The 19,065-nt window shown below is 40.6% G+C and overlaps 1 protein-coding gene across 1 annotated transcript in view; it reads left to right on the top strand.

Moving 5' to 3' along the window:
- The window catches only part of si:dkey-215k6.1 (transmembrane protein 132C), a 187,381-nt gene that overhangs the window by 1,705 nt on the left and 166,611 nt on the right, over positions 1–19,065 (top strand). Inside the window, exon 2 of the mRNA XM_058069759.1 lies at positions 5,920–6,687. Coding sequence (XP_057925742.1) covers positions 6,621–6,687 — 67 coding nt within the window. The 5' untranslated portion in view covers positions 5,920–6,620. The remainder of the gene's footprint in view (positions 1–5,919; positions 6,688–19,065) is intronic.

The raw sequence follows: 19,065 nt of genomic DNA on the forward strand, positions 1-19,065 counted from the left end.
ACAAAAGAAAAGTTAATGCAGTCATGCCGATGACCTCATGGCTGAGGGGTGGAGCCAAATTAGCCCAAATTAGCCCTGTGCTGGTGAGGCACGCTTGCCTTGATGCTGCTAGCTACATAAGATTAAATAAAAATAAAATAAATAAACCTGCCATCACCTCCCATTGTTTGCACTCCATCACTTTGTCAAAGCGCCCCCCCCCCCCCTTTTTTTTTTCTCCCCCATCTCCATGGCGGTAATTGATAGCGACCTGCAGAAGGTCCTGTAAACAAAGTCGTCCCTGACAGAACCAATATGGAAATCTCTGTCAGCGGGCGCTAAGTTACGGCCTGTGTGCCCCCCCCTCCCCATGTGTGTGTGTGTGTAATAGGATGCCTCTACATGAACGTGTGTGTGTGTAATAAAGTGAAGTGGGGCTCGGTCATTAAGTGGAGTGTTGAGTGTCAGTTTGTGATGGGAAGGGGTCAAGGCCAAATTGACATCAAATGGTCCAAATTAGCCCCACTTGTCCGCATTGATTTACGAGCAGCCAGTAAATTGCATGTGTAGCGGCGTGGCGAGCGTCTCCGTAATTGATCTCAGGCTGCGGCGTCGGCGGCGGCGTGCTGATGGAGTGCGTGCAAATGTTGTACAACATGGCTTCCCTGCCATCGTAATCTTCACCACATTTTTATTTTCTCTCCTTTTTTTTTTAAAGGTTAAAAACAAAGGCTAGTGGCCATCGTTGAGGGTATAGGAACGTCGATCATTCCCAAACCGGAGATGACACTCCGCACTTTTTCCGGGCGAGAAGCAGTTGCACTTCTTCAGTTACTCCTAAACTGTTTTCTGTGAAACAAGTGAGCTCTCGGTGAGCAGATCGCCGCCACCGCCACCGCCACCGCCACCGCCACCGCGCTTTCACCCCGAGGTGACGGCGGCCATGACGAGTCTCTTCTCTCCACCGCCGGCCTCCGGGTGTGGAGGCGACCTTTGAACCTGCAGTCAGTCTGCATCTTCTGACTTCCTCACTGAGTCAGGAACTGTTTTTTTTTTTTTTTTTGTGTGTGTGTGAGTTGGGTAAAGGTACTTGTGTGTTGGCAAAACGTGATGACGGCCATAGAACCAGAATAGGATACATTACAATATGGATGCACCATTGATATTCTCTGGCTATACACTGATAATCTTCAAGACATGTTTGCTGATATTCTTTTGGCTACATTTACTGATATTATTTTGGCTATATTTACTGATATTATTTTGGCTATGTTTACTGATATTCCTGTAGACACGTTTACTGATATTATCTAGGCATGTTTACTGGTATTCTTTTGGCTACATTTGCTGATATTGTTTTGGTTATATTTACCGATGTTCCCGTAAGCACTTTTGCTGATATTCTTTTGGCTATGTTTACTGATATTCCTATAGACACGTTTAGTGATATTCTTTTGGGTACATTTGCTGATATTCTCAGGCTATACACTGACAATCCTCTAGACATGTTTGCTGATATTCTTTTGGGTATGTTTGCTGTTTTTTTATTGTTACTATATTTACTGATGTGTATCTGTGAGAGCCATATACATTTTTTTTAAACATTGAATGCAATAAAATGTGTGCATTTTTATGTAAGACCAACAGTTTTAGTTATAATGGGCTCTAATTGTATAGACCAGGCACACTACCCCACGCCAATGGGGTGTGGCCAGCACACTTTCGTGAGCAGCGCAGTGTCTAATAATAAATCTAATACTTGTTGCCATTAATACAACTTCTGCTGCTGCATGGTTTTGCACCGTACTCCGTACATGTATTTCATTCTTTTGGCCATCTTCGTCAGAAGGCTTAGTTCTACAGCTTTAGCTAGGTGACTATTTGACTAAAGGAGGAAAGTTTATATTTACATGTTGACATCTCAATGACCGAGGTAGACTACCGCATTACCCAGTAATAATCAAGTTTTGGTGTTTGACCTGGAAAATATCATCAGGAAAGATAGATATGGTTGGCCGTATTGCAGTAGAAAATAGATGGACGAATTAAAATGCATAAGAAAGTTGTTGATTTTGAATATTATTTTTAACAGTCATTTATGTGATGTTTACTTTAAAATGTTAGCAAAAATACATTTTTATTGTGGTAAGAAACGCTTGAGAGCCAGATACAGTCATCAAAAGAGCCCTACCTGGCTCCCGAGCCATAGGTTCCCTACCTCTGCTCTAGACACATTTGCTGATATTATTTTAGCTACATTTACTGATATTCATGTAGGCATGTTTGCTGATATTGCTTTAGGCGACATTTATTGATATTCATATAGACACGTTTGCTGATATTATTTTGGCTACATTTAGATGGTCTTGTTGACACGTTTGCTGATATTCTTTTGGCTATATTTACTGATATTCCTGTAGGCACATTTGCTGATATTCTTTTAGCTATATTTACTGATATTCCTGTAGACACGTTTGCTGATATTTCTTTAGGCATGTTTGCTGGTATTCTTTTGGCTACCTTTACTGATATTCTTGTAAACACATTTGCTGATATTATTTTGGCTATATTTACTGATACTCCTGTAGACACGTTTGCTGATATTATTTTGGCTACATTTACAGATATTCTTGTAAACACATTTGCTGATATATATATATATTTTTTGCTTCGTTTACTGATATTCCTGTAGACACGTTTGCTGATATTTCTTTAGGCATGTTTGCTGGTATTCTTTTGGCTACTTTTACTGATATTCTTGTAGGAATGTCTACTGATATTCTTTTGGCAACATTTACTGATATTCTTGTAAACACATTTGCTGATATTATTTTGGCTATATTTACTGATATTCCTGTAGGCACATTTGCTGATATTTTTTTTTTTTAGCTTTGTTTACTGATATTCCTGTAGACAGTTTGCTGATATTTCTTTAGGCATGTTTGCTAGTATTCTTTTGGCTACTTTTACTGATATTCTTGTAGGAATGTCTACTAATATTCTTGTACACAATTTTGCTGATATTCTTTTGGTTATATTTACTGATATTCCTGTAAGTATGTTTGCTGATATTCTTTTGGCTATGTTTACTGATATTTTCTGGCTATACACTGACAATCCTCTAGACATGTTTGCTGATATTCTTTTGGGCATGTTTGCTGTTTTTTTTTATTTTGGTTATATTTACTGATGTTCTTGTAGACACATTTGCTGATATTCTTTTGGCTACATTTACTGATATTCCTGTTGGCACGTTTGCTGGTATTCTTTTAGCTACATTTGCTAATTTTCTGGCTATACGCCGACATCTTCTAGACATTTTAGCTGATATTCTTTTGGCAACGTTTGATGACGAGGACACGTGGATTGGAACTCTCGGCCTTGGAAATTCCCACCACATTATTAATTATGCTGGTACCAGAAGCTGATCCTGGATCAGATGGGCCACATCCATAATAGCCATGTAGCAATTAGCATCCAATGGAGTGCGACAATAATCATAGGAGAAGAGAAACTGCAACTATGACAGTTAGGAATGGAAAAAGGTGACTTAAAGCATTCCACGTACACTTAAAGTTGTAACAATGGCTGCAGCTTGACCTTGGAACAGACTATTTCCGAAGAGGCTAAATTCTCCTTGGATTGAAATGTAGGCAAACATTTAATCCTGCGTATATTTCTCTCAAGGACTTTTCTTCCGTGCTCAAGCTTTGTGTTGTTTTTAGTGCGTCTTGGATGCTGTGTTGCATTCAAATACGTGAGCAGCACACGTTTCGGGGAGCTCGGTTCCACAAGGCAAATTAGACTCGCGTTACTACGGCAACCACCAAATCACACACCCTGCGCTATCGTATCTGAGGTCGACCTTGGTGGACGTTAAATTTCAATTGGAGGCCTCACCTTGTCCACGTCTTGGTGCATCTCTTTGGGGGGTCGGCACGCACACGCACGTACACACGCACGCACGAGAACTTTCTTTTTGCTCCTATCGCCTCCAACATCTACTGCAGGTTATGAGTGATGACAGTGATGGATGTCTTCCTTATCCTTCTACGTAATGAAGGAATATTTTGGGACCAATGAAAGTATTCTTTTCGTCTTCTGGTCACGTCAACTTCTCATTTTCTGCTATCTCGAACTTGGGGGGGAAAAAAAAGTGGAACTAATTTAGTGGTGCCCCTGCAGGCTGTATGAGGAATTGCACGAATTCCGTCATACATTGTCGCGTCTAAACTTACCTGATTTGTTTCGTCCCGCCGCAATTAAACCTTTACCGATACCCGTTATAGCCCTCGCTCACGTTACAATGTGACTCCAACTTCGTACAGTAACTTCTGAACGTAAGAGAAGAAGAACATGTAGCAAGAGGAATCATTCATTCATTCATTTTCCACCGCTTATCCCAGGGGTGGGCAAACTACGACCCGGGGGCCACATCCGGCCCGCCAAGTGTTTGAATACGGCCCGCCCAATCTTTCCAAAGTATTTCATTTAAACTCAACATACAACCTGGCATCATGGCCTGAGCCAACCTTTTGATGGTTTTATCAATTTCGTTTTTTTGACATGGTCTGTTGTTTACAAAGTGCTCCTGAAAAAAGGGACACAAGCACATAATAATAATAATAATAATAATAACAATAATAATAATAATAATAATAATAATAATAATAATAATAATAATAATAATAATAATAATAATAATAATTATTATTATATTACTATAATTATTATTAGAACTATTATGATTATTATAATTATTATATTAATGCTAATTATTATATTAATTATATATAATATTATTGCTATATTTGCATATTTTACATAATAATAATATAATAATAACTATTTTAATTTTATTGTAATTATTATAATATTTTATTATTTTTAAAATATTTAAATATAAATAATAAATAATAATAGCAGATTGCATGACAATTTTACAGATACAATAATACCAGGTGGACTGTTACGTGTAAAATATATAGTCTGCCCCCCCCCGTAAATTTTGTCATATCAATGCGGCCGGCGAGTCAAAAAGTTTGCCCACCCCTGGCTTATCCTCACGTGGGTTGCGGGGGATGCTGGAGCCTATCCCAGCTGTCTTCGGGTGAGAGAGGCGGGGTACACCCTGGACTGGTCGCCAGCCAATCACAGTGCACATATAGACAAACAACCAGGTGGAATTGAACCTGGGTATTTTAGCTGTGAGGTCTGCGCGCTAACCACTCGACCACCAATTCAAACTAAATAATCAAATGTTTGACTCCCATGTCTGAAGCTGAATCGTTGACAGACATTTTTTTTTAACGAAGCGCGGGTGTGTACACGAGGGTGGGTTCATCCAGTTAGGGGCAGGTCACGTGACCAGAAACAGGGAATTTAGTCAATTTAGGCACAATAAAAAAAAAAAAGTCTGTGAAAATGCGGGTTTTTGTAAGCTTCAAAGCCTCCTGGAGACTCGGAGGGGGTTTGAACACCTCCGGTAACGGCACTTGGAGGTTAGGGATCGGGTTCTGGTTCAGGTTCAAGTCAGAAAAGGGACTCATAAATCGGAGAAACCATCACTTAACGTCCAAGACTAATTAAGGAATAGAGGAATGGAGGGTGCGCGCACGCACTGGCGTCACTAGGGGGCGCGCTCGCTCCTCTCAAAAAGCCTCCCTTGAGCCTTGCGCCTCATCCGGAAGTCTTACCGTGCACTTCAATAAGTCATATTGTTTTTTTTTTTTCACTCTTTTTATTTACAGACACCCCCTCAACAGTCAATAGAAATTGAATGAGTAATACTATAAACTACAACAAGTACACGGTTGTTACTAAAGTATAGCCTGTGTGTGTGTGTGTATCTCCAATGGTAGCTTAAATGTCTCTCAAAGTGCCAAATCCCGCCCTCCTCATCACCATCACATCCCTCCTCCTCCTTCTCCTCCTCTTCAGGGTGTCAGACCTCCTGTTCTTCCCCTCGTCAGTCCTCATGCATCCCGCATCCGAGCCCAGTGTCTCAACTTGATACCCCCACTCTCTCTCTCCCTCTCCCTCTCTCTATCTCTCCTACACACACTCTCTCACACACACGTAAAGAGGCAGGAGGCTCCAGAAGAGCACAGTGGATGTTTGGTCTCCTGCAGGAGGAGCACAGCAGACCACCGAATCTCAATTTGGATTTATTAAAACGACTTTTCCTGGGGGTTGGAGTTGACCCAGTGGACTACTACTACTACTACTACTACTACTACTAGTACTTCTGCTACTTGGCATTATCATTTTGGTGCGTGTAACTTCCCATGGAAGCTCCTTTCTGGATGGACCTCATGGATCCGCTGGTGGTCCACGACTCCCGGCTCTCATTTGGATTTTAAAGCGCAGCAAAAAAAAAAGCGGGACTTCCTTCCTCCCCATCATCCTCCTCTTCCTCATCACCGATCCCCTCCCTTAAAGCCCCCTTCCCCTCTCCCCACTCCACCCCCTTCTCCGCGTAACTTCATCATGACGGCGAGGTAGTTCCTCCGTCTTTCCCCCCCATCGATCCACCCCGAGCTCTCTCTCTCTCTCTCTCTCCACGGAGGAGCGTCCTTTAACCCCGAAAGCGAGCGAGCGTGCAAGCTTCCTCATCCACCGGAAGAGCCGCGGAAGAAAGCATGGACCCCACGCGGGGATGCGCCCTGCGCTGGAGGACGCTGCTGCTGCTGCTCCTGCTGTGGGAAGGTAGGACCTCCGCGCGTAAAAGTTGTTGCTCGGACTGGCGTGGCTTTAACTTTTTTATTTAGTCTTTATTTCGTGTTAAGATTTCTCATCACGTGATGCTATTCTAGTCCTGCGTGTTTTCTAAATTTTTCATTGTGCATTAAAAAAAAAAAAATTGAACCCTTCACCTTTACAATGACCCTAAAATATCCTATGGCACTGTTGTTGCTGTTGTGCGTTTGGCGCCATCACGTGCTCCACTTACGAAGGCTGAGATCAAACTTTTTGGTGTCGCAAATAAAAGGTCCGAGGACTGTGCGCCCACCTCCGTTATTACGGTAAGTGTCACCGTAAAGCACAGCGGTAAGTCGGCTCAATTACGCAAGCCCTTTTAATTGACTTTTACGCGCGCAAATGTCAACCTTCCACCTGACTTGTTCCGCGCGTGTGCGCAGCGCCCAGTGCCTCGTGCACGGTCCGGTGAGGACTTAACCGGACGTGCTGATGTGCGAGCCAGGAGCGCTCGTGGCGCCAGACCGGAAAGAGTGCAAGCATTGCGCGGGAAACAGATGTGTGCCAAAACAAATTTACACATTTACTGTTTTGTTTTACTGCTTGCATTGTTTTTATGTGCCACTTCCTGTTTACATTTTTTTTCCCCACATATCAACCTAAATTGAATCTGCATCTGATCCAGATTACCTGTTTGACGCAATGTAAACGCACTTAAGCCTTGGCGTAGGTCTGCTACTCTTTTAATTCTTATGTATATTTTTATATATAAGCGTCTTGTTTTTACCACAGGATTTGAACAGGATTGTGCCCCCCCCCCCTCCCAAATTCAAAACCAATAGCATTATTGACGTCAAACCACAACAAAATCAAAATGTGGTGTATTATAGTGTTTGGAAATGTAAGTCCAAAATAATGTGTGTGTGTGGAATTGAACCTTGACCTTTTGTAACGGACCCATCACAGGTCACACGGAGTTGGCAAAAGAACAGGGTGGTCTTTCAAAAGGAATAGCGTTCAAAAAATGTAATCCCGTGGTCGGGCGTGTTGCTCTGTTGGTGGTACGCACACACACACACACACACACACTCGCACACACACACACACACACGGCAGGGTGTCGGGAGGCAGCGAGGCGACAGGAGTGTGACGAGGGCCAAGCGCTAATGCGAGCCCCTCGGCGTGGTCTTTGCTCTTCTCGGCCCCGTCGCTCTCTTCCTTCGTCATGGTAACCGTGGAGTGAAACACCCCGATATGACAAAATAAAACAAGTGGGCGGACCGGGGAAGAGGCGGACATAAAAACTCCGCCCCACTCTTGTCTTGGAATCCTACTCAGGAAATATGGAAATAGTCCGTTCCGGGGTGAAACCGGAGCCATCATTTTTACCATTCTTAATTGTTGCAAGTGTAAAAAGACTTGACGCACACCAACCTTTTATCGCCACCGACATTTTCCCACCTTTTTTTACCCGGGTCTGGGGGACTGGGTGTTAATTGGAAGCAGGTGCTAATTGGAGGGAGGCTTTTTGCGGATGTCTTTTCTCTGTTTTTAAATAGCAAATCAGTCCTTTTTGTTGTGGTTATCTTTAATAGAAAGCGCTTTGACCAGCAGAGGGCTCTGTTGCGGCAGGAAGATGCTTTGACAATGGCCCCCCCCCCTCGCCCCGTGCAAAATAGTTACAATCTTTGTTACAATGCTGTTTTTATTTTTAATTTATTACAAATTATTTTACAGGTCAATATGAGTTAATCCAGCACCTCCATTAAAGTTAAAAATTAATTCAATTAAAATAAAATAGTGCCAATCGTTTGTGCTGCTATGTGCTGTAACGCTTTTTGCGATATTGAAGTTTACGACGGGTTACAGGTTGGAGTCCAGGACTACAAAATTTTGAATTGCACAAACATTGCACAAATAATGGTTGGTTTAATTTGGAGAAAATGGGGGGCTGGGTGAACCTTGACCCATAAAATGATCAGTTATAACTCCAAAACGACACAAATAACCCTTTTAACGACACAAAGCAACACAAACATTGCACAAACGTTCATGACGAACGTTGTTTCATTTGGAGGAAATGGGGGTTTGACCTATAAAATAATCTGTAAGAACTCCAAAACGAAAACAGCACAAATGACCATTTCGAGCACAAACGTAGCACAAATTTATGTGACTAATTTTGTTTCATTTGGAGAAAATGGAGCATGGGTATCTGTAATAATCCAAAACCAAACATCATGAACGATTGGGCAAATGTAGTTTTATTTGGAGAATAATCTGTAATAATTCCAAAACAGCACAAACGACCATTTTAATAGTACATGTAAGCACAAATGCAGCACAAATGATTGACATGAATGATTGACGAACGTTGATTCGATTGATTGGAGAAAATGGGGGGCTGGGTGAATTTAGTTTGACCTATAAAATAATCTGTAAGAACTCCAAAACAAAAACAGCACAAACGCCCATTTTGAGGGCACTGAACGAGCACAAACGTAGCACAAATTTGTGTGACTAATTTTGTTTCATTTGGCGAAAATGGGGCGTGGGTGAATTTTGACCTCTACAATAATCTGTACAAATCCCAAAACGAAACAGCACAAATGACCATTTTAATGGCATGTTACAGCACAAACGTAGCACAAATTTGTGTGACTAATTTAGTTTCATTTTTAGAAAATAGTGAACTGGGGGTAGTTTAACCTACAAAATAATCTGCTATAATCCAAAACCAAACATCATGAACGATTGGGCGAATTTAGTTTTATTTGGAGAATAATCTGTAATAATTCCAAAACAGCACAAACGCCCATTTTAATAGTAAGCACAAATGCAGCACAAACGATTGACATTTTTTTGGTTTCATTTGAATCAAATGGGACAAATGGGTGGATTTTGACCTCTACAATAATCTGCACAAATCCAAAAACGAAACAGCACAAATGACCATTTTAATTCCACTGAACGAGCACAAATATAGCACAAATTTGTGTGACAAATTTTAGGGACTGGGGGAAGTTTAACCTACAAAATAATCTGTAATAATCCAAAACCAAACATCATGAACGATTGGGCAATTTTTTTTTTTTGACTATAATTCCAAAACAGCACAAACGACCATTTTGATAGTACAAGTAAGCACAAATGCAGCACAAATTTTTTTGGTTTCATTTGAATCAAATGGGGCATGGGTGAATTTTGACCTCTGCAATAATCTGTACAAATCCAAAAACGAAACAGCACAAATGACCATTTTAATGGCACGCTATAGCACAAATGTAGCACAAACACATGTGACTAATTCTATTTCATTTGGAGGAAATTTGGGGGGGGTGGGTGAACCTGGACTCAAAAACTCAAAGGGCACACAACAGCACAAATGATTGCCACCAATTTTGTTTCATTTCCAAAAAATTGGGATCCGGTGACCTTTGATTGACCTCTAAAATAATCTGTCATAACTAAAAAAATGAAATTAGCACAAACAACCATTGCAAAAAATACCCCTTTCAGGATTAATGTGGGTTCTCAAACTAAGGGTCCAGACCCAAAGTGGTACGCCGGTCTGTTATTTTGGGTCCCAGGCTGCACAAATCAATATTATGGTACGTTGGTAGCGTACTGCAGAGGAACCATGTGTCTAATTTGGTTCTGCGGCTTAGAAAAGTTTGCTCTCTACGAACGGCGCCCTCAGATGGGGCGAGACGGCGCCATTATTAAAGGCCTGTCGAGAGATTATAGGGCTCCTGTTAATGAGCAAGTCCCCAGATTAGCGGCGAGAGTCAGATTGTGTGTGTGTGTGTGTGTTGTGTTTAGGATCCTGTCATGAGTCGTGTCTGGAGGGTTTAAGGTTGAGTTAATCAGCAACACATTTCCCCTCGCATTAGCTTCACTTTGCTGATTAGCCCTACCCCTCGTGTGTGTGTGTGTGTGTGTGTGTGTGTGTGTGTGTGTGTGTGTGTGTGTGTGTGACAGAGTGAACGGTGGATCATTATCATGACACCACAACTCTGATAAGACGCATAATGGATTAACATTTGCTTGTATTTTTTTTTTTTTTCCCCTCATTGCATTTTAATTAAACATAATTTATCAGCATGTATGAGTAATGACTGCATGTGTGTGAGACACAAAAGCCATTTAAAGGCGCATTTAATCTTTAATTTAAGACTCTAAACTTGCATTTGTTGTTGTAAAGGTAAAGGTGTGTCGCAAGTCACAAGTTTTGTCCATTTCCATATCTGCCACTAGGGGGCACATACTGCTATCCTGCACTTTTAACAGCCAATCTAGTGTAAAAAGAAAGCCTTTTTTTATGTTGTTTGATATAAAACATCAAATAAAGAAGCAAGTTGCGGCCTCGGGGGAATCTTCCGATAAAGAAAGTTGTCTCATAAAACTGAATATGTGTCCTGTAAGGCCAAACAGGAAGACGAAACCCGGTCTCGGAGGGATCGTGAAGGTCTGAACACTGTGTACAGATCCGGAAGCAATTTCCATGCATGTCCAAATGTTCATAGAAGTCGATATTTTTGTCTGATTAAAGTTGAACGCCCTTGAGGTTGTGCGGTTCAGTCCAGGGAAACATAAACACCTCAAAATTTGCACAAAATTGCCTTGCAGATCATTCCAAATTTTACAATTTTACGTGTAATATTAAGGTTCTAAATGCAATATATTAAGTTCTCTGTGAAGTATTTCTATAATGCCTCATATTAACTCACTAGCAAGATCTCATAGTGTATAGACTGGTCATATATTTCATATATCATATTATCTGCATACTGTATTTGTATATAACTCTGGGAAAAACTGTTGATTGTTTATTTTTTATATTGTGTATTTTGTACTGCTTAACTGATTCTGTACTCTTACTGCTTTGCAATGCAAATTTCCCCACTGAGGGATGAATAAAGGCATATCTTATCTTATTCTTAAAATAATAATAATAATAATATTATAATAATAATATATATATAATAATAATAAAAGAAAAGTAAAAAAAAATAACAGCAAAAATTGGTCATTTCACAAGCAAGCATAGAAGAGGAAAAAATCTGTAATTCAAAAGAAAAAGTCATTGTAGAAGAATATCATAATATGAGGAAACATTGTCATTAAAAAGTCATAATATTATAATAAATCAACAAAACAATTTTTGGAAAATGTGTTTGTGAAGTGACAATTATGAGAAAAACATCAAACAAAAAAAATAAAAAAACTTTAACAATATAAAATAATAATATAATAAAAAATCACCAGAAACGCAAAAAAAACTTTAATAAATCTGTAATATGAGGTAAAAGAAGTCATCCTAGTAGCAGAAAATTGTAATATTAAAGAAAAAATATATTTTTTAAATATTTTTAATATAAGTTTTAATATTGTGAAAAACAACCAAAAAAATTGTCATATTATTATTAGAATAAAGTCAAATTATTATGCAATGAAGTCATAATATTATGAGAAAAAAATTACAAAGATTATTTAAGCAGAAAGTTGAAAAAAACTGCAAAAATAGGGAAAAAAACTGTAGTTGATACTACAAATATACTGAGATGGAGTTTTTTCTTGGAGTATATAAAAGTTCTTAGTACGCCATCAAGATGCCTGAATAAATGTACATTTAGTCGCTTTTATTATTTTTATTTATTTTTATTTATTTTTATTTATTTTTTATTTATTTTTATTTATTTTTATTTATTTTTATTTATTTTTATTTATTTTTATTTATTTTTATTTTTTATTTATTTTTATTTTTTATTTTAATTTTTTTTAGTCGCTTTTATTGCAAATGTTGATGTGAAATTGGGAGATAATGTCCATATTAAGCTAAACAGGACGATACACTTTTTTATTGGTGTCTCAATTACATGTGGGGATATATACTATGGTTTTAGAACATGCACTTGGCCCCCGGCCCACACTTTGCACACCCCTGCCTGAGCGCCTCCATCATGGTTGCGAGGGTGACATTTTGAAATGAGTTTTTCCACGGAAGGGCTAAAGTGTTCCTTTTTCGTGCCACTTTCTTTTATCCGCGTGTTTTATCGTCTTGTTTTTCTCCTTCCCATTCATCTCGTCCGCCCGTTTTGTCTCCGCCTCCTCTGCCTTCCCCCGCCCCTCGCAGACATTCCTCCAGCTGCCATCCTCCCTCCCCCCTCCTCTCCTCAGAGAGTGTGAGATCTGCTCGGTCTAAATGATTTTCTATTAGCGGCGCCTGTTAACAGCGCTCCATTTGATCACGCTAATGAAATTGAAAACTTTCATCTCAGCCAAATGGATTTCAATCCTCAGATCGTTTGTGATTTTTTTATGTGCGTGTGTGTGTGTGTGTGTTTATGTGTGTGTGTGTGTGTAGCAATCGATAGTCATGTCTGCTTTTATGTGCCCCTCCTTGTGAACAAGTGGCCAATTGAAGGTTGGCCTGTGTGCACGTGAGTCTATGTGAGTGCACGTTTGGGTTGGGGCCAAAAAGCTTTGTACAAAATGCCAGCATACTTATAATACTCATAATCATAGTCATCTTTCCCAAAAGTGAACCACAGGTGTCGGCAGCACTCATGCAGCCCCAGACTGTGGCACGACCACCACCATGCTGACACAATTATCTTACCAAGTAACCACAAAAAGTCACTAGTCACTAAGAGAAAGGTATGGGGCATCCTTTGCCTCACAATGTCCCAGTACACGTTGAGATTTTTCACAAAAAGGAACCACTGTTGTCGGCAGCACTCGTGCAGCCCCCAGACTGTAACACTACCACCCCCATGCTTGACCATGCTTAATTATCGCTACAAATAACCAGAAGAAGTCACTAGTTTGGAATTCATCTTTCCCTGAAGTGAACCAGTGGTGTTAGCAGCACTCATGCAGCCCCTAGACTGTAACACTACCACCACCATGCTTGACCATGCCTAATTATCGTAACAAATAACCATAAGAAGTCTCTTGTTTGGAATTCATCTTTCCCAGAAGTGAACCAGAGGTGTCAGCAGCACTCATGCACCCCCTAGACCAGGGGTCGGCAACCTTTACTATGAAAAGAGCCATTTCACCCACTTGCCCACTAAAGAAAAATAGCCTGGAGCCGCAAAACGTTGTATGTTTAAAACAACATTGGAGGGGAAAAAAAAGACGAGTTGGAGTACTCTTGCTAGTACTGGAGATAAACTTTGTTTTTAAATGAGCTCTAATTTATTTTTTAGAATCGTCAAATAACTAATTAATAATAATTAATAACTCAAATAACTCAAAGTATTACTCATTTCCCTTCATGTTAACCTGTCAGAGAGAACTGGATAGCATCCTGTCTGCTCATTCAGTCACCAGTCAGAACTCAGTCAGGATGCATTCATGGTCTCACACAAAGTTGGATTTTTGTAAACTCATAACGAAGACGTGCATTTTCACCACACGGGTGCTAAAAAATATTCAAGCATTGCAAAGGGAGCCGCAACAAAGAGGCTGGAGAGCCACATGCGGCTCTGGAGCCGCGGGTTGCTGACCCCTGCCCTAGACTGTAACACGACCACCACTATGCCAGGTGGCCAATTGAAGGTTGGGCTGTGTGCATGCGAGTCTATGTGAGTACACGTTTGGGTTGTGGCCAAAAAGCTTTGTAGAAAATGCCAGCATACTTATAATACTCATATCCTCAAAGTTTTATAATCATCAGACAAATGGTTAATAATTTATGGACAACCAGATGAAGCGTTTTCAGTACAAATTCTATGAATGCTTGAATGGATCTTGAATAGGTCTTGAATGTAAAATAGTGCTTGCTTCTAAAATGACACTGGCTTGTTTTTGTGGAGATGTGTGAGAACTTCCAAGCCAATCCCAGTGCCATTGTGTGGTGTATTTGTCCGAAAAGTAATAACTGAGGCAACATAGTGATGTTAGAGGACAGATGTCAGTTGAAATAATCTGTTCCAGTGTCAAACTGTGACCATCCCGAAGCTTTATGAATTCCACATTCCCAAAAAAATGTCCATGATTGTTTGTCTATAGGGCGGCACGGCGAGCGAGTGGTTAGCGCACAGACCTCACAGCTTGGAGACCAGGGTTCGATTCCACCCTCGGACATCTCTGTGTGGAGTTTGCATGTTCTTCCCGTGCATGCGTGGGTTTTCTCCGGGTACTCTGGTTTCCTCCCACATTCCAAAAACATGCTAGGCTAATTAGCGACTCCAAATTGTCCATAGGTATGAATGTGAGTGTGAATGGTTGTTTGTCTATACGTATGTGCCCTGTGATTGGCTGGCTGGCCACCAGCCTCTCGCCTGAAGACAGCTGAGATAGGCTCCAGCAACCCCCGCGACCCTCGTGAGGATAAGCGGTAGAAAATGAATGAACGAATGATTCCTCTTGCTACATGTTCTTATTCTCTTACAGGCCATTGCGGGGCGTACCCCGTCTTGATTGGCTGGCCACTTTCCAATAAGCTACACAAACCGACAGGAGCTAACGAGGAACAAAGCACCCTCACCCTAACCCTAACCCTAACCTCTACCCGAGCGTTTCCCGCTAATCCCCGACTGAACGCAGCCAAGACGGCGTGTAACGCACGTAAGCCACAGGCTTTAGGTCGCCATTGTTGCTCAACGTGCGCTTGTGCTCCACACACGTCTAAGGGGTCTGCGGTGCGTTTGATGTTGAATAAATGAAGAAGCAAAAAAAAAAAAAAAAAAAAAAACTGCTGATGGAATTGCAAGAGTTGCAAAGGGAAGCAGAATATAATCCCATTTAGGAAGTGTCCCTGCAGTGTGAGTGGAAAGTTAACACCACATGCACTCTATGATCTGTGTGTGTGTGTGTGTGTGTGTTTGTCATTTAGCTTCTTAGCTGTGCTTGTATTTTGAACTGGGGGGGGGTGTTGCTAGGGGGACCGCAGACGACACTGGATGGCATTCGCTACATTCCCACAGCGAGCAAGGGAGAGAGAGAGAGAGTGTGTGAGGGACATTAAAAGGCCAGACGAGGCCACGAGCTGGATGCCACAGAAATGGGATGAAAGGACAGGGAGAAGATGATAAAGTGGGAAATTGTAGATGAGGAGGAAAAACCAAAGAACCTGGAGGCCTGTGATGAAACACATATATTTACACAAGCGACTGGACCTTTATTTGATCTAGTTTAGGGACATTACCATATAAGGCAGGGGTCTCAAGCTCAATTTACCTGGGGGCCACTGGAGCTAGGGTCTGGGCCAGGCTCAGGTTTTCAAAAAAACCCCCCAAAAAACGCACAGAAAAATGAATAAACTTTGCTTTGGTTCCGATTTTCTACAAGAAAAGCTCTGATAAAACATTCCACATTCCAAAAGTGAACCAACCGTGTCAGCGGCACTCGTGCAGCCCCCAGACTGTAACACTATGACCACCATGCTGGACCATGCCTAATTATTGCTACAAATAACCAGAAGAAGTCACTACTTAGGTATTCATCTTTCTCAGAAGTGAACCAGCAGTGTCGGCAGCACTCATGCAGCCCCCAGACTGTAACACTACTACCACCATGTTTGACCATGCCTAATTATTGCTACAAATAACCAGAATAAGTCACGAGTTAGGTATTCATCTTTCTCAGAAGTGAACCAGCGGTGTTAGCAGCACTCATGCAGCCCCCAGACTGTAACACTACCACCACCATGTTTGACCATGCCTAATTATTGCTACAAATAACCAGAAGAAGTCGCTAGTTTGAATTCATTTTTCCCAGAAGTGGACCAACCGTGTCAGCGGCACTCGTGCAGCCCCCAGACTGTAACACTACCACCACCATGCTGGACCATGTCTAATTATTGCTACAAATAACCAGAAGAAGTCGCTAGTTTGGGATTCATATTTTCCAGAAGTGAACCAGGGGTGTCAGCAGCACTCGTGCAGCCCCCAGACTGTAACACTACCACCACCATGTTTGACCATGCCTAATTATTGCTACAAATAACCAGAAAAAGTCACTAGTTTGGAATTCAGTTTTCCCAGAAGTGAACCAGCGGTGTCAGCGGCACTCGTGCAGCCCCCAGACTATGATAGTAAGTGCTCGGACTCTTCCATTTGAGAAGCCGACCTCTTGTCATATTCCGGTCCCGTGAGAGACGATGTTTGTTCCTTCTTCAAACGCTTCTTTCTCTCGCTCTCTCTTTTTTTTTGTCTTGGGAGGCTTCGCTCGTTTGTTAGGGAGAGAGGAAGTGATTAGCGGCGCGCTAACGAAGCCCGCTAATGAAGCCCGAGGGCATCGTGGGTCCGGCCCCTGCATGCCGCCGTAATTAGATTGGCAAATAAGTGCTCGTTATGCAAACGGCTCGGCGCTAATGTGCGTATCTTTACCTGAGACATGGAGAGGACGAGGCGGTGAAACAGGAAGTTGAAAAGCAGCGGCCAAAGAGGCTAAAAATAAACTTTTATTTCTTTATTTATTTTCGAGGAAGCCGAGTTTTTGCGGGTCGTCCGGAGGTCCGCTGTGACTTTTATTTGATGTTTTTTTTTTTTTTTTTTTCGTGACTGTTTCTTGGCTCAAGTGTGTATCGTCCTGGCAACGCCGACCGGGGGTTGATGGGTTTGACCTCGACGTGGCAAGCGGGGCTCCTGATGGATCGCCCCGCTTGCTCCAGCCAACACACACACACACACATAGTGAGTGATTGGTGCACATGTATGTGCACGACACCCCCTGCACTACATGCCATCTAGTGTGTATTTATTCTATTTGTGTGTGTTTGGCTCGTTAGTGCGGTCGTTGGAAAGCCGTTATTTATTGTCTTTGCACAGCCTGCAGGGTTGTGTGGCACAGTCAGCAGACATTTTTTTTTTTTTATGTACGTGAGTTGTGGAATTCCTGACACGCCTCCTTGTGGTTTGCTCACACCCTGATCCCCCCCCCACCCCTCGATCCGACACGCTGACTTTACCCACTGACCTTGGGCTGGGCGCCGCCAGCGGCTACACGGAGCGCCACCGACGAACAACAGAACATACTTCCCTGTTGTTGCGTGTGTGTACGCTTTTGTCATTTAGTGACGCCGTCCATTCATTTTCTATGCCGCCGCCATCACTAAATATGGGGTTTATTATCATTATTAGAGCCCTCCACACATGAAATAACACCCCTAAAGTCAGCTCTACACTCATAACACCTAATATAGTCGATAGAATAGGAAAAAATATGCTAGGGTGATGCACGTGAACGTTAATTTTAAGACGGGTATGAAAAAAATATGACTGGACAAACATTTTGACTTTATTCTCATAAAATTATGACATTTTTTCATTTCTGCAGTATAATTTTTTTTCATAGTATTATGATTTTATTCCCACAATACTGTAAGTTTTTTTTCCACAACAGAGTATACCAAAAATTACATTGCTTTTCATAATATTACGACTTTGAAATTTTTTTTTTCTTTAATATTTCAATTTTGTGCCACTAAAATTATGTTATTTTTTTTCATAATATTACAATTTTTTTCTCTTTAGTTCTTCTTATAATATGACTGTTTGGTATTCATATTTTGACTTTATGCTTGCTGTTTTTTTTTCATTTGCTGTTTCAATTTATATTTATTAATAATATAACTTTTCCACAATCTAATAAACCAAATATTACTTTTTCATAATTTTATGACTTTGATTTTTTTTAATATTTCAATTTTTTGCCGCTAAAATTATGTAATTTTCTTTCATAATATTACAAGTTTATTCTCTTTAGTTCTTCTCATATGATTTTTTGGTATTCATATTTTGACTTTATGCTTGTAATATTACAGCTGTTTTTTTCTATTTCTGCTGTTTCAATTTATATTTATTAATAATATAACTTTTCCACAATCTAATAAACCAAAAATTACTTTTTTATAATTTTATGACTTAAAAAAATGATTTCAACTTTATGCTACTAAAATATTATTATTTTCCCTCAATATATTACATTATTCTCATAAAATTTCATAATTTTTTTTGACTACTTTGTCATATTACTAGTAAAATTATTGCAATTTTTGAAAGTAACATTTTTAGAATGTACCGCTGGCCAATTAAAAAAAAAAATCACAAAAAGCTGTGGCTGTAGGCAACCACCTACTGTAGTTTTTTTTCCCAACACATTTTATTATCATAAAAGATCAGCATCTACCTCTACGTACATGTATTTTAAATACGCAAATACTTGCTACTAATTAATAATGTTAGTAATGTTTTCCATTCCACTTTCTCATGCACTCCGAATCATGTATATTTTGTTATATGGCCGTATTCTGCCCCCAAATTTGGGTCAAATTCTGAATTGTACAAACACAGCGGGGGTTGAACTTTAGGTGTTGCACTGTAATAACACCACATTCCAAAACTGTGACGTGTGTGTGTGTGTGTGTGTGTGTGT

This window comes from Doryrhamphus excisus, chromosome 4, assembly GCF_030265055.1.
Source record: "Doryrhamphus excisus isolate RoL2022-K1 chromosome 4, RoL_Dexc_1.0, whole genome shotgun sequence".
NCBI classification, from domain to species: domain Eukaryota; kingdom Metazoa; phylum Chordata; class Actinopteri; order Syngnathiformes; family Syngnathidae; genus Doryrhamphus; species Doryrhamphus excisus.